This window comes from Bombina bombina, chromosome 4, assembly GCF_027579735.1.
Source record: "Bombina bombina isolate aBomBom1 chromosome 4, aBomBom1.pri, whole genome shotgun sequence".
Taxonomy (NCBI): domain Eukaryota; kingdom Metazoa; phylum Chordata; class Amphibia; order Anura; family Bombinatoridae; genus Bombina; species Bombina bombina.
The window spans coordinates 1,036,823,924-1,036,838,941 of NC_069502.1; the positions used below are offsets into that span (position 1 = coordinate 1,036,823,924).

The 15,018-nt window shown below is 33.9% G+C and overlaps 1 protein-coding gene across 1 annotated transcript in view; it reads right to left on the reverse strand.

The window, feature by feature from the left end:
• Window positions 1-15,018, reverse strand: part of SNAP25 (synaptosome associated protein 25) — a 212,674-nt gene that overhangs the window by 21,065 nt on the left and 176,591 nt on the right. The window contains exons 5-6 of the mRNA XM_053712154.1: window positions 9,867-9,984; window positions 450-575 (exon numbers count right to left, since the gene is read on the reverse strand). Of these exons, the coding sequence (XP_053568129.1) occupies window positions 450-575; window positions 9,867-9,984 (244 nt within the window). The remainder of the gene's footprint in view (window positions 1-449; window positions 576-9,866; window positions 9,985-15,018) is intronic.

Genomic DNA, 15,018 nt, shown 5'->3' on the forward strand with positions numbered 1-15,018 from the left:
AGTGCTTGTTCATGTGTGCCATATAGATAACATTGTGCTCACTCCTGTGGAGTTACTTAGGAGTCAGCACTGATTGGCTATAATGCAAGTCTGTCAAATGAACTGAAATAAGGGGGCAGTCTGCCAAGGCTTAGATACAAGGTAATCACAGAGGTAAAACGTATATTAATATAACCGTGCTGGTTATGGAAAACTGGAGAAATTAGTAATAAATGGATTATCTATCTTTTTAAACAATTACAACATTTTGGGCTAGAATGTCCCTTTAATGAAAGAATAATGTCAAAATTCAACTGAACCAAATGACCCCAGGGACTAATGTTGGAATTGTTTGTCCAAAACTATTTTTTGTCTATGCCATACATTTTTGTGCGTGTGTAATAATATGAATCACAGGTGTCTGTGCATATGCTTTCTGGATTGCAAATAAGTAAATAAAAAAGACTCACCTACGGACAAAACCACCGCTAATAGCCATCTGTTCACGTTCATCCACAACACGGGCAGGCTGGCTTGCCACAACACCATCTTGGTTATTGCCCCAAGCTTTTTTGTAAGCATCACTTGACTTAAGCCTATGAAAAACATATTGTGAGTATATTCAACTAAAACACTATGCTTGATGGCAACCGCATTCCTTATGATAATCATGGTAAGAGCTGAATCAGGCAATGAACTTTAAAACAGAGCATCATCTTATACCGATATATCATGATCCCAAACTATTTATATAGTGCTGCCATATATCAGCTGTGCAACCTAATAATTAGATCAATTTATTTAGATATTCATAGTAGTGGCGTAAAACACGTTATCCTTTTTTTTTTTTCAATTTCTTTCATTAAAAATGGAAAACACTCAATATTGTAATAGACATAAAACACAAAAGGACATACTGGCAGACATACAAAGAACAAATTGCCAAGTCAAGTGTGTACATCACATCACATAAACATGCTGTCATCGTGGCTACATCATAACACCACCATGCAACTGTGTCATAAAGACATTGCATAGTGTGTACATGTGTATTTAAGTTTTATTAGCAGGAATAGGGATAATTAGTACAGCTTAGGGCAACTTTTTTTTGTTAATTTTTAGTGATAATATATCGGTACTTGAAAATAGTAACTATACACAGAGAGTTGATGTACAAACCTCTATCAACACAGACAAAAAATAAAATAGCCAAAATGGGATGATCGCAGGAGAAAATAAATACAAGCCATTTAGCATCAATGCATGAGAATCCGATACACCTTGTTCATGCACTAGCTCCTTGCATGAAAAGGATGCAAAGCAATTTCACTAAGCACAACTGTGGTTCACTATGGTGAAGGCACCATTAGTAACAGCTATCACAGAGATCTCAAACCAGTCAAAATGGGTCTTTTTTCCTCTAATGTTCTTAATTTAAAAAAATAGCCTTTGTCTTTAGGCAGAGTCATTATAAAACCATTTTTTGACTGGATTGCCATGGTGAGAAACATTAAAATCTAGGCATGTCTGCAGTGACAGATGTTTAAATGTGCAGCATGAACTGGGGTGCTCTATTAAACAGGCCTAATGAATACTTTTCTTAATTAATGTCCAAGGAACTCAAACAACCCATTGTGCCTTCTTAGTAGCAAATAAAAAACAGATTTGGTCATGTTAGATCTTAATTCTCCATAGTGACCAGAACATAATTAGTTGGCTTTGGCCTAAATGCTATCACAGTTGTTAATTTTACTACATTGTTGCAACTACGGATCTGCAACTATACTAAAAAAAAAGAATGATGGCTATATTTATGCTAATTCATTTTTATATATTTGCTGATCGTGCATACAGGAAGTCCTCAGTTTACAATGGTATATTTTGCACCAGTTTACAATAGCAATGGTTACAGAATTGACAGCACAGCTTTATAACATTTTGGGTGAAGTATTATTTCCTTTAGTGCTTAATTAAAAAAAAAATTTTATTATTAAATTGAGATTGTTAACTGCTGACAGACAGTGAGTCTGTTTTTTTGGTCATAAGATTAAACTACATGACCAGTCGGGATCAAGTTATTAGTGAACAGACTAACAGTACTAACCAGTACACCCAAACATGGGATATAAGAAAATGTTGCACTTTATATGATCGATCTTTGAAAATATACTGAGACTATTAGGACAGGAATTAATTATATGATCGATCTTTGAAAATATACTGAGACTATTAGGACAGGAATTTAGAATTAAGAGACTTTTCACTTAAATAAACAGTATATTACATTTAAATTACAATACTTATGCCAATTTTGAGACAGGCCTGGAGTGTAACTTACTGATTTCTTACATATAAAAAGGTTCTGATTACTCTTTTTTTGAGACAGTTCTGTCAGGAATGGGACTCTGTTATAAACTGTGGGCTAAGTATATATTTAGTTTTTTTTTGTTTTAAACAAATGTTAAGTTTCATTATCTTGGATTTTACATTAAATTTTAAAAAAACTCTGCAAAAATTAAATTAACATTCAAATGTTGATTCTCGTTGATTTATATTATGGGAATTTTTAACTGAATATTAAAATTGGTATTCTGAATGATTGTTTATCATTAAACAGAATATAACATTCAATATAGCAAATAAACATCTGCTCTTTAAAAATATTCAACAGTATAGACAGATGCCATAAGAAAAGGTGTTCTACTATTTCAATGCCATTTCTTTCATGCAGGTGGTCAGAGTCCACAATCTATTATTCCTGGGAATTACTTTTCCCTACCACTAGGAGGGGGCAAAGATTCCCAAACCCAGGCACTCTATAATATCCCTCCCACCTCACTGGCAACTCAGTCTTGTCTTTGCCTCCACTGGAGGAGTTTGACGAGTGAAGATGTGCATTTGATTCTTCATTGAGAGGTGTTCCCAGTTCAGGCCCACTTCCCCTCAGAGTGCAGTGAGTGTTGGAGGGATGTATTTTGAGTATTGGTTATGGCATATATTTCACCTTTTGGGATCTAGTCACAAGCCTTTCCATGGAAGTCGCAGGGACTTGTCCTTTGCCTCCTTCTGTTAGTTTGTCGATATACTCCTATACTAGATCCTCTGCTGTTTCAGCACTGGTTTTGGTTTCCTACTGGTTTCCTCTAGTAGCAGAGTGCCTATTGGTAAGTCATTTATTTTTTAATTTTATTTAGCACTCTATAAGCCTGTTAGGTTATTGTTTTATATATATATATATATATATATATATATATATATATATATATATATTATACATGTATATGACCTTAAAACTGTTATGTATTTTTAGGTGATGCTCCTTTATTATTAAGTATTTATAATTTTGAGTCATGTTTATGCCTGTGTACATTTCTGAACTCTTAAATGCCTTTTCACAAGTGTCTATTTTTTTTCTGTGCACATACTTTTTTTTAGACGCAAGCACGTTGACCCTCATCAGCTTTCAGGCCTGCGTGATTGCGTACATTTTGGCGCACATTTTTTTACTTTATATGACTACAGTTTGACGAGCCCCTCCTGTCTTATGTATGCTATTTAGATAACAGGTAAACTGTGTACTACTGCACATCTGTCATTTTGGAATTTGTACATTTTTATGAGTTCTTTTCAGAAGGGGTAAGTTTTTCCCTTTCTTTAAAGCTTTTTTTTGCAGTGGGGATATTATTGTTTAGCTGTATGCTTGTTTTTTTCTGCACTTAAAGGGACACTCAGGTTAAATTACATTTTCATGATTCAGATACAGCATGTAATTTTAAACAACTTTCCAATTTACTTCCATTAAAAAAAATGTGAACAGTCTTTTATATTTACAATTTTTGAGTCACCAGATCCTACTGAGCATGTGCAAGAACTCATAGACTATACGTATATGCATTTGTGATTGGCTGATTGCTATCACATGGTACAAGGGGAGTGGAAATATACATAACTTTGAAATTTGTTATAAAAAAAATCTACTACTCATTTAAAGTTCAGACTAAGTGCTATTGCATTGTCTTGTTATCTTGCATTTGTTGATTATGCAAATCTAATGTGTTGACTGGTCCTTTAACTTCTGTATATGTTCCTTGCAGCTATGAAACCTTCTGTATCTGTCCCTATATCTGCCTTAGAAGCTAGGTCATTTGAACACTTTACTTTAGTGTTTATACGGTTTATAAGCTGAGGTTTTAATCTCAGGCTAATTTATGGACTAAATATATGGATAAATATTCTAATGCATTCTGACCTATGTAATAATGCTCTTGCTTCTAAGGGTGTTACTGCTCCATCTGTTTGTTTTTTACAGGAGAATCCTACTGAATACTGAAATCAAGGATTTTATACAGTCTTCTGTGACTGAAATGTAGGTGGCTATGCCTCCTTCAAGAAAGTGTAAGGGTCAGGTAAGAATTTACCTTCTATTAGCTCTAGAACTGCTGGAGTTGTTTCTAGTCATGAATCTGCTATGTCCTCACAGGAAGAGGTTTGGTTCTGTTGATCAGGGTTCTACCTCTGGTCATGAATCTGATATATACACATACAGTATATATATATATATATATATATATATATATATATACACTACTGTGCAAAAGTCTCAGGCCACCATGACATTTGTTGTTTTAGCAAAGTTTTAATGACTATCCATATTTATTTTGTTGGTCTCTTTATTAAGATACAAACAGAAAATACAGGAAATATGTACACAAAGTATAAAAAACACAATCTTGGACACTTTTGCGGAGACTGCCCTGAGGTTTTCTGAAGTAATCTTCTGGTATATTATACCAGGCTTCTTTCAGAACTTCCCAGAGTTCTTCTTTAGATTTAGGTTGTCTTTTATTTCTTTCTCTGTCCAGGTGATCCCATACTGCCTATATAATATTCAGTCCATGACTATAAGTGTTTTATCAGCTGTTTTTCTCTCTAAATATGATTTCACTACATTAGCAGTGTGCTTGGGATCGTTATTATGCGGAAATATAAAACCAATCCCAATCAGGCACTATCCAGAAGGAACGGCATGATGAATTTTAACCTTTCTGTATTTTTCAGCATTTATGATCCCATCAATTTGGCAATATCGCCAACACCACTGGCAGCAATGCAGCCCCAAATCAGGACAGACCCTAAACCATGATTCACTTAAGGCCGCAAGCACTCTTCCATCCCTCTCCAACTCTTCTTCTTGCATATTGTTGACGATTGGACCCAAAAATGTAAAACTTGGATTTGTCACTCCATAATACTCTTTTCCACTCATCATTCCAGTCTTTGTGAGCTTTAGCATATCTTAGCCTTTTCACCCTGTTCCCCTTATGAAAAAGTAGTTTATTGGCTGCTACCCTTCCACAAAGACCATTCCTGATCAAGCTTCTTCGGACTATAGAAGGGTCAAACTGGGATCCCGATGAAGCTGCCAGATGCTGAGCCATGTCCTTGCTGGACGTCTTCCACTCTCTCTCGAAGAAACTCTGAGAAACTTCTAATTAGATTTTCAACGTTTTCTTGGCCTTCCAGTCCTTTTTTTTGTCCTTGACCTCTCCTGATTCTTCAGTTTTTTTTATGACAGCTTGAATACCACATCTTGGGTGTCCAGTTTGTTTGCTGATTTCCCTTTGAGATTGGCCTTGCTGATACAAAAGTATGATTTTTTGTCTGTCAGATTCTGTTATCTTTGGATTTTGAATGAAATGATGTGAAAGTTGGTCTTATTAGCAAGCTTCCAAAGAATTAAACTCATACCACATGTGTATGTAATGCTCAAGCATGTCTTGCACAAACCTGGTGTAATAGACCTTTTATTCACAGCAGTCAATTTGACATGAAATAGTTGGACAAAATCATGTGTTACCAATGACATTAATTAGGGTTCCATTTAGGTTTTTGAGAGCCAGGTTCCTGCTATTGTTCAAGTGTAAGGGGAAGTCACACTAAATACTTGCAACTTTAGCTTAAAAGATTTTTTTCTGATTTTTTTCCTGTTTTTTTAATACTGCATACAAATATCTTGTATTTTCTGGTTGTATTCTAATAAAGAGACTGAGAAATCATTACATATGATAATTATACCATTGCTAAAACAACAAATCTAATGGTGGCCTAAGACTATTGCACAGTACTGTACGTATTCGTTTAAATTGAGCATATTTGTTCTCTTTGTAAAATAAACTTTATTTACTGTAGAGGTTAAGGTCCTAAGGTAGATGGGGATAAGCCGGATTATTGTTTAAATCCTGTTTTAATTCCTATGGTTAAATCCCCTGATATATTCCCTATTCCTGATGTGGTCTCTAAGATTATTCCAGAGATTGGGTTTAAGAAGATGTATCCTTTTTCAGCTTCCCGTGTTAAATATTGGGAAACTATTCTCAATGTGGATGGGGCTATTTCTACTTTGATTTTACACACCTATATTTACTTTGGGCATTAGAATCCTTCCAAAGGAAGGATTTTTAAGCAGGTTATCTTTTTAGATCAGTAGTATCTATTACTGATATTGCTGTTGCTTCTTTCTTTTGGTTTAATAATCTTTTTGTGCAAATGTTTTTAAAACCTTTGTGGCAAAAGGTTTCCTTTTACTATTTTTGAACTCCATGCAATTTTCAGAGTCGGCCTCTGTGGGAAAGGGAGTCTTATCTCAACAGTAGCTTATGTCAGTCATCAAGGGGGAACTTTCAGCTCCCTGGCCATGAGGGAAGGATCATGGATTTTTCCCTGGGCAGAAGTTGATTGTTATTTAATTTCTTTTGTTTATATTCCTGGAGTGAACAACTGGGAAACAGTTTTTCTCAGTTGCTAGTCTTGACATTGAGGAGAGTGTTCTCTTCATCTGGATATCTTCTATCAGATAGTGGATCTTTGGGGTGTTTGTTGTTATTCCTTGGTAATTTTGACTAACATGTATTTTTCCATATCTGGTTCTTCTTCCAGGGTGGTTGCCTAATCAGTCTAGAGGGAGCATCTGTGAATCTATTTTCTCCTATTTGGTCTCACAGTATTTGGTATGCAAATCTAGTTCAGATGTCCAGTTGCCCTTGTGAATCTCAAATCTCTAAGCCTATTGGCATGGAGATTGAATGACTAGTTCTTAAGCAGAGAGGGTTATCTGATATTATTTATTTAGTCTCTGATACATGTTTGTGAGCATGTGTTCAGAAATGTTAATTATGATGTTTAGAGGACCTTTATTTCTTGATGTAAGGATTGCGTTTTTTTTCCTGGCATTATTTTCAGAATTCCTAGGTTTTTTTACAGTTTTTTTCAGGATGGTTTCGATAAGGGTTTATCTGCCAGTTTTTTTGAAGGGTCAGATTTCAGTAATTTCCCTTTGGAAGATTGCTAATCTTCCAGCTATCCATAGCTTTGTTCTAGCTTTGGCTAGAGTTAAGTCTATTGGTAGTTGTTAAGGCATCAAATTATTATATGTATGCTGTTATAGTTTTCAGACAATAATTTAGTTTGTTTGTGTTCTTTTCTGGTTACAGAAAAGGGCAGTAAGCTTCTGTCATTTCTTTGTCTTCTTGGATGAGAAGTCTTCTCCATATGGCTTTTTTGGAGAGCCTTCACCTTAATAGATTACTGCTCATTCTATTAAATTGATTGCCATTTCTTAGCCTTTTTAGGAATGAGGCTTTAGTTGCACAACTTTGAAAGGCAGCTATTTTTTCTTACAGTGTACTATTTTGGTGTTTTTGCTTTTTCTGAGGCAGCCTTCGGTAGGAAAGTCCTTCAGGTAGTTCTCTCAGGATAATTATTTGCCTATTGGTTATTTTTTCATAGTTTTTTTTTTCTCTTTTATGGGCTTTTTTTGGTTGTGGATTTTAGTTTTTCATTGAAAAAGATGTTTCTCAAATCCAAATCTTTATGTTTCATTACTCGTGGACTCCACTGCTTGAAATGAGTTCCAAGGAGTGATAGATTGTGGAATCTCACCACCTGTATGAAATAAAACCTAATTTATGCTTACCTGATAAATTAATTTCTTTCATGGTGGTGAGAGTCCATATTGGGCATTTATTTATTGCATGCTCGCAAACGGGCACATTTTGCGTCAAGCAATAAATAACCAGCCATTATGAAATTACAAAAATTAACCAGAGATCATGTTCACATTGGTTAATTCTCACCGCATGAGAATGAGGCTCCCATTGCTAGCAATGCAAACAAAATCTCACGTGCGTTGGTATTATTCAGTGGAGTGCTAATATCGCTTTCACAAAAGCGACATTTAGCACTCCACTTGTAATCTGGCCCAATGTGTTTTTCTGGCATTGTTTTTTTCTTAAGCACCTGTTTTCTCCTGCTCCTATTTGTTTTCTCTTGATTCTTTTCCTACCTCTTCGACTTGACTATATGTCAAACTGAGTTGCCAGTGAGGTGAGAGGAGTTTTATAGAGTTCCTGGGGTTTGGGACTCTTTACCTCCCCCTAGTGGTAGGGAAGAGTAATTTCCAGAAATAATAGATTGTGGACTCTTACTACCATAAAATAAATTCATTTATCAGGTAAACATAAGGTAACAACAAAAAACATCATTTAAGTCTTCATAGAAGTCTGGTTTATAAAATTGACAACTGTAGTAGCATAGTAGAAGCCTTTGTATTTAACAAATTTTTGCATACAGGATATTAGAGATTCCTCAGAAAAACCTGAAAGAAAATAGGCAAGTCCAAAATATATTAATACATTGTTCATTTAGTGCTAATAATTTATAGGCTTGGGAGAATATATTTTGGCTGTATTGTCTCTGTAAAGAGGATTAGAAGATAACGAGGTAGCAATGCAGTGTGTTACTTCTACAGCCACACAGTTAAAGGAGCCTGCTCCTGAGTTGGTCTATTACAATTAGATGAGAGATTGCTCCAGCAAAGCCTTGAAACGAAGATAAATCACTATGTTCTACCCACAATGCTGCACATGACCTGTAGTTAATTTAAATTAAATTTACAATCTAAAAACACTTTTTCTATTTCTAACATTTCAGACAAAATAGACTAATATGCAATGAGGTCGTTACTATGATACTTACATGATTGATTTACTTTATATAACAACAGATGTTGGTAATTAAACCCAACTTTTGCTGATATTGTGGAATAATAAATTAACTATGGACTGAGAATTAAGATTGTTATTGAAAAAAAAAAGAATTTGCATGGACAGGCTGAAATAACTATTTTTGAGTGAAAATAAACTTTGTCCATTTCTCTTTAGTGAATTATCCTTTATAAAAACTGTAGAAACAAATGCTCCTGCATTACAACATAGTCTATTCACTGTCTTTTTGGTGTATATTTATATTTGTGTTATATTTCCGCTAGTAATAATAAACTAAAAAAACATTTGAGAGTTTTTACACAAAGCCCCATGAGCTTTGAGAAAATATAATTTCATGCAAAAATATCACATTTCAACATTTCCGACAGTGTACTATTGAAAAGGAAAAAATCTGCAAACATTGGGTCTTTTTCCGCACAGTTTGAGATTAATTAACATGAAAATACTGTTCGGCTTTTTGCAACTGTACAAAAATACAGAAGAGACAATTGTATATTTTTGCATGATCCCAATTGATTTTTGTTTAATTATTACTTATATCATGACTAAAAAAGAGAGCTTAATTTTGATGTACACCGTAAAAAGAAATGTTGAAGTATATAGAACCAAGGATAAGGTTGCAGTGAAGTTATCACTGCAGGATGCCTGATTTTAATATGTCTAATTCCCACTGAATTGTCTATCTAGGCAATGAATGCGTCATAACCACTACTGATCTCTCTGCATGCCACATGCTTCTCCTGCCCATGTGTCTAGCAGGAATGATCTTTGCAAGGCTTCAATGTCAGCCTTGGGTGCTCAAAAACTAAGGCAGGCAGCACCTACTTGTTACATGGACAGACACATAGACCACAGAATTTTCCTAGGTCCGTCAAATTCTTTTCTGCTTCTTTCATGTCCTTATTGATTTGTTCCATTCCCTCTTCGATGCGTTCCAGTTGTTCTGATTAAATATAAGCATTATATCCCCACAGAATGAAGCAGATGGAAAAGGACAAAGAAGAGAGACAAAAACTTCAGACATTCACTTTGACAAAAACTGGACACCACAGAGCATAGTCGGTACCCAGTACCTACTTGTTACAAGGACATATGAAAAGGCCACAGCATTTCCCTAAATCTTTTAAATTTTTCTCGGCCTCCTTCATGTCTTGGTTGATATGGTTCATGCCTTCTTCAACACGATCAAGTTGTTCTGGTCAGGACAAAGGGATGACATTGTGGAATGAATTTTATTTGTCTTCAACAGAATGTGAAAAAGGACTATGTCAAGTGAATAAGAATTATACCAATGCATTACTGGGAATGATGCATTGTTGTCATAATGAAGCTGAACAGAGATGCTTTTAATGACAACATTATTATAAAAATGGAGAAAAATTAAACATGGTAAGAATAACTCAAAAGTTAATGGTATGTAATGGTATGGGCTGTCTGTTTTTTTAACGTAAAGGCTTAGACATTTTTGTTTGTTGACAAAGACTTTATACATAATGCCCACAAAGAAGCAGCATTCATAGAACATTTATGTAAAATATTTAATTAAACAATAACTTATTAACCATTTGTCAATTACTAGCATGTGACCTTTACAAGCAAATTCCACATAATGTATATGAAATAAATTAATTAAATCACATGTATATATATATTGAATAAATATTTGATTCCTGTCAATAAAAATAAATGCATTGCAAAAATGAATAACATGCTAAATATATAAAATATTATATAAATAATATCATATAAATTTAGAGTTTGTTAGCAACAGACATATTTACAATTGTATAGTTACACAATTTTTTGATGAGGATCCCCACTGTATATCAAAAATATCAGTAATATATATTATAATAGAATATTAAAAGTGGAACACAAACAAGACTTTTTTTCCTTCAACTTATAAATCATCTTGGTTCTGACAAAAATCTTTGGTAGCCAAGTTGGCACTCAAAACATTTCATTATAACGCTTATGAAAGTGTCCTTCAAAAAACAATTGTTATTTTTTATAGAGAGCCCCAATTGACTTTAATAACATATGGTTATCTTTTAAACGTTTAATAGATTATCTATTACTTAATAATAAAAGAATGTCTTTGAACTGAGACCAAAAGTGGTCTGGGTGGGTTTATACTTGCATTCCATTTTCAATTTGAAATATTTTGTTCTTTTTGGGAGGGGGGATTGGTTTATATACATTAAATTAAAGACATCAGAGTAAACACTGGAAAATATTTGAATACCATTGAAAGTTTATCCTTCTTGTGCTATGTTTTGTATCCATTACTTACTGACATCCTTTCTGTACTTATATTATATGTTTTTGTTGTTTCTGTTTAACATTTATTTACATTCTTGTATGTGATTTTATGTACACATTTATTGGTATCCTACAAACAGATGTGCCATTTAGATTAGAGTTTATGAGCTTCTTAAAAGACATAAACCTCACATTTTTCTTTCATAATTCAGAAATAGCATACAACTTTAAACAACTTTCTAATTTACTTCTATTAAAACATGTATTAATTTTCTTTGTATCCTTTGTTGAAGGAGCAGCAATATACTTCTGGGAGTTGGCTGAACGCATTGGGTTTGCCAATGAAAAGAGGCATATTTGTGTAGCTACCAATCAGCAGCTAGCTCCCAGTAGTGCATTGCTGCTCCTGAACCTATCAAGGTATTCTTTCCAACAAAGGATACAAAGAGAATGAACCAAATTAGATATTATAAGTAAGTTTAAAATTGTATTCTCTGTCTTAATCACCAACGTTTAATTTTGACTTTACTGTTCCTCTTGACTAATAGGTTGGTACTCATATATCTGAACAATATTGTCTGACATAAGGTCTTACTACTTATGGAAAGGAGCTAAAATATGCAAACATTGAAACAGGGTCATATAAGGCAATGTATTTAATAGTATTTATTTATCTATAACCCTGAATATTAACAGGGGACATGCTAATTAATATATTCTCCCTTCACTGTCACCTATGAAAAACATCACAAATTTGCAACATTCCGGTTCTCGGAGGGCCTGGCCCTACATAAATTTGAACTATCATGAAACAATGTGACTTTTTATATTTAATATAATTTTTAAAAATGCATTATTCTGAAAATTGCATGCCCAGTATACTTAAACTATAATTATTTGAATGCCTTATTTCAATTCTATAATTCTTTCAACTGTAAACAGAGTGAATAAATAATCTTTATGAACACAATCTTTAACATAATCTGGATTTATTTTGTGAAGATATTCCTTCAATTATTTTTTTCATTAAAAAAAAAAAAGTTATGTTATTATCAATTTATATATATATTTTAGATCTTTATTTTTGAAATGTTGTGTATTATGTCATCAAAACTATTCTTAAACATAAGAAAATAACTTAAAGGGACACTGAACCCAATTTTTTTTGTGATTCAGATAGAGCATGACATTTTAAGCAACTTTCTAATTTACTCCTATTATCAAATTTTCTTTATTCTCTTGGTATCTTTATTTGAAATGCAAGAATGTAAGTTTAGATGCTGGCCCATTTTTGGTGAACAACCTGGGTTGTCCTTGCTGATTGGTGGATAAATTCATCCACCAATAAAAAAGTGCTGTCCAGAGTTCTGAAGAAAAAAAAAAGCTTAGATGCCTTCTTTTTCAAATAAAGATAGCAAGAGAACGAAGAAAAATTGATAATAGGAGTAAATTAGAAAGTTGCTTAAAATTGCATGCTCTATCTGAATCACGAAATAAATGTTTTTGGGTTCAGTGTCCCTTTAATGTGCTTTTTTCACACAGCCTGATTTTTTTGGAATCAATATATTAACTGAAATTTGCATGAACGCTAATTAGCTGGCTATTGATATGCTCTTCCTGCATTGCAAATTCCCTTTGATCCACACCATGTCATAGTTTAATTAAAATTCTATTATAGACTACCAAAGTGTTTCTAAGAAGTAGAGAAAAAACAAGATAACAAAAATAATTATATATTGAGAGAGAATTTTGAGGTGCTGAAAGCTCTCCTCGTAAAATAAAAAAAAAAAATAGTACAATTGAGATAAATTGAAAACTTAATTTAATAGTGAGGAATATAATAAATGCAAGGTAGATTTAGGTGCATGTGAAAAAATTGTTGTTTGTATTACAAAGGTATGTTTACAAAGTATGTACGAAGTTATCAAGCGGCAGGAAAGTTAAAGATTAAAAAGGACAGTAAAATTTAAAGATTCATGGTTGAGATAGAGCATGTATTTGTAAAAAACTTTCCAATTGACATCTATTATTTAATCTTCTTTGTTCTCTTGGTATAATTTATTAAAAAGCATATCTAGGTAGGCTCAGGAGCAGCAGTGCCATACTGGGAGCAAGCTGCTGACCACATAATAAAATGAAGCACATTTGATAACAGAAGTAAATTGGACAGTTGTTTAAATTGTATGCTCTGTCTCAATCATCAAAGAAAATGTGTTTTCTTTCATGTAATTGGCAAGAGTCCATGAGCTAGTGACATATGGGATATACAATCCTACCAGGAGGGGCAAAGTTTCCCAAACCTCAAAATGCCTATAAATACACCCCTCACCACACCCACAATTCAGTTTTACAAACTTTGCCTCCTATGGAGGTGGTGAAGTAAGTTTGTGCTAAGATTTCGACGTTGATATGTGCTTCTCAGCATTGTTGAAGCCCGATTCCTCTCAGAGTACAGCGAATGTCAGAGGGAGGTGAAGGGAGTATCACTTATTGAATACGATGATTTCCCTAAGGGGGTCTATTTCATGGGTTCTCTGTTATCGGTCGTAGAGATTCATCTCCTACCTCCCTTTTCAGATCGACGATATACTCTCAATTTACCATTACCTCTACTGATAACTGTTTTAGTACTGGTTTGGCTATCTGCTATATGTGGATGGGTGTCTTTTGGTAAGTATGTTTTTTATTACTTAAGACACCTCAGCTATGGTTTGGCACTTTATGCTTGTTTATAAAGTTCTAAATATATATATTGTTCTTATATTTGCCATGAGTCAGGTTCATGTATTTCCTTCTGCAGACTGTCAGTTTCATATTTCGGGGATATAAACATCTTTTAAAAATGAAATTTATTTCTTACCTGGGGTTTAGTCTTTTTTTCAATGGACTACTTCTTACAAATTGCGGGCGGTATAAGGCCCGCGGGTGCGACAAATGCTAAACTTTATTGCGTCATTCTTGGCGTGAAAATTTTTTTGGAGCGAAAAAAAGTTCGTCATTTCCGGCGTCATACTTGACGCCGAGACCTTTCACGCGGTTGCGTCATTAGTGACGCAAGTGTGTCATTTCCGGTTATTTTTGGCGCCAAAAAAGTTTAGTTACGTTGTGCGTCATACTTGGCGCCAAATTTTTTCATTATTTCAATACCCCATTGATGTTTGCCTCTTGCTTTTTTCTCTATCAGAGGGCTATGCTATTTGCATTTTTTCCCATTCCTGAAACTGTCATATAAGGAAATAGATAATTTTGCTTTATATGTTGTTTTTTATCTTACATTTTGCAAGATGTCTCAACCTGATCCTGCTTCAGAAGTTTCTACTGGAACATTGCTGCCTGACATCGGTTTTACCAAAGCTAAGTGCATTTGTTGTAAAATTGTAGAAATTATCTCGCCAAATGTCATTTGTAATAGTTGTCATGATAAACTTTTACATGCAGATAGTGTTTCCATCAGTAATAGTACATTGCCAGTTGCAGTTCCTTCAACTTCTAATGTGCATGATATACCTGTACATTATAAATAATTTGTTTCTGATTCTATTCTGAAGGCTTTGTCTGCATTTCCACCTTCAAATAAACGTAAAAGGTCTTTTAAAACTTCTCATTTAGTTGATGAAATTTCAAATGACCAACAACATAATAATTTATCCTCTTCTGATGAGGATCTATCTGATTCAGAAGATCCTTCCTCAGACATTGACACTGACAAATCTAC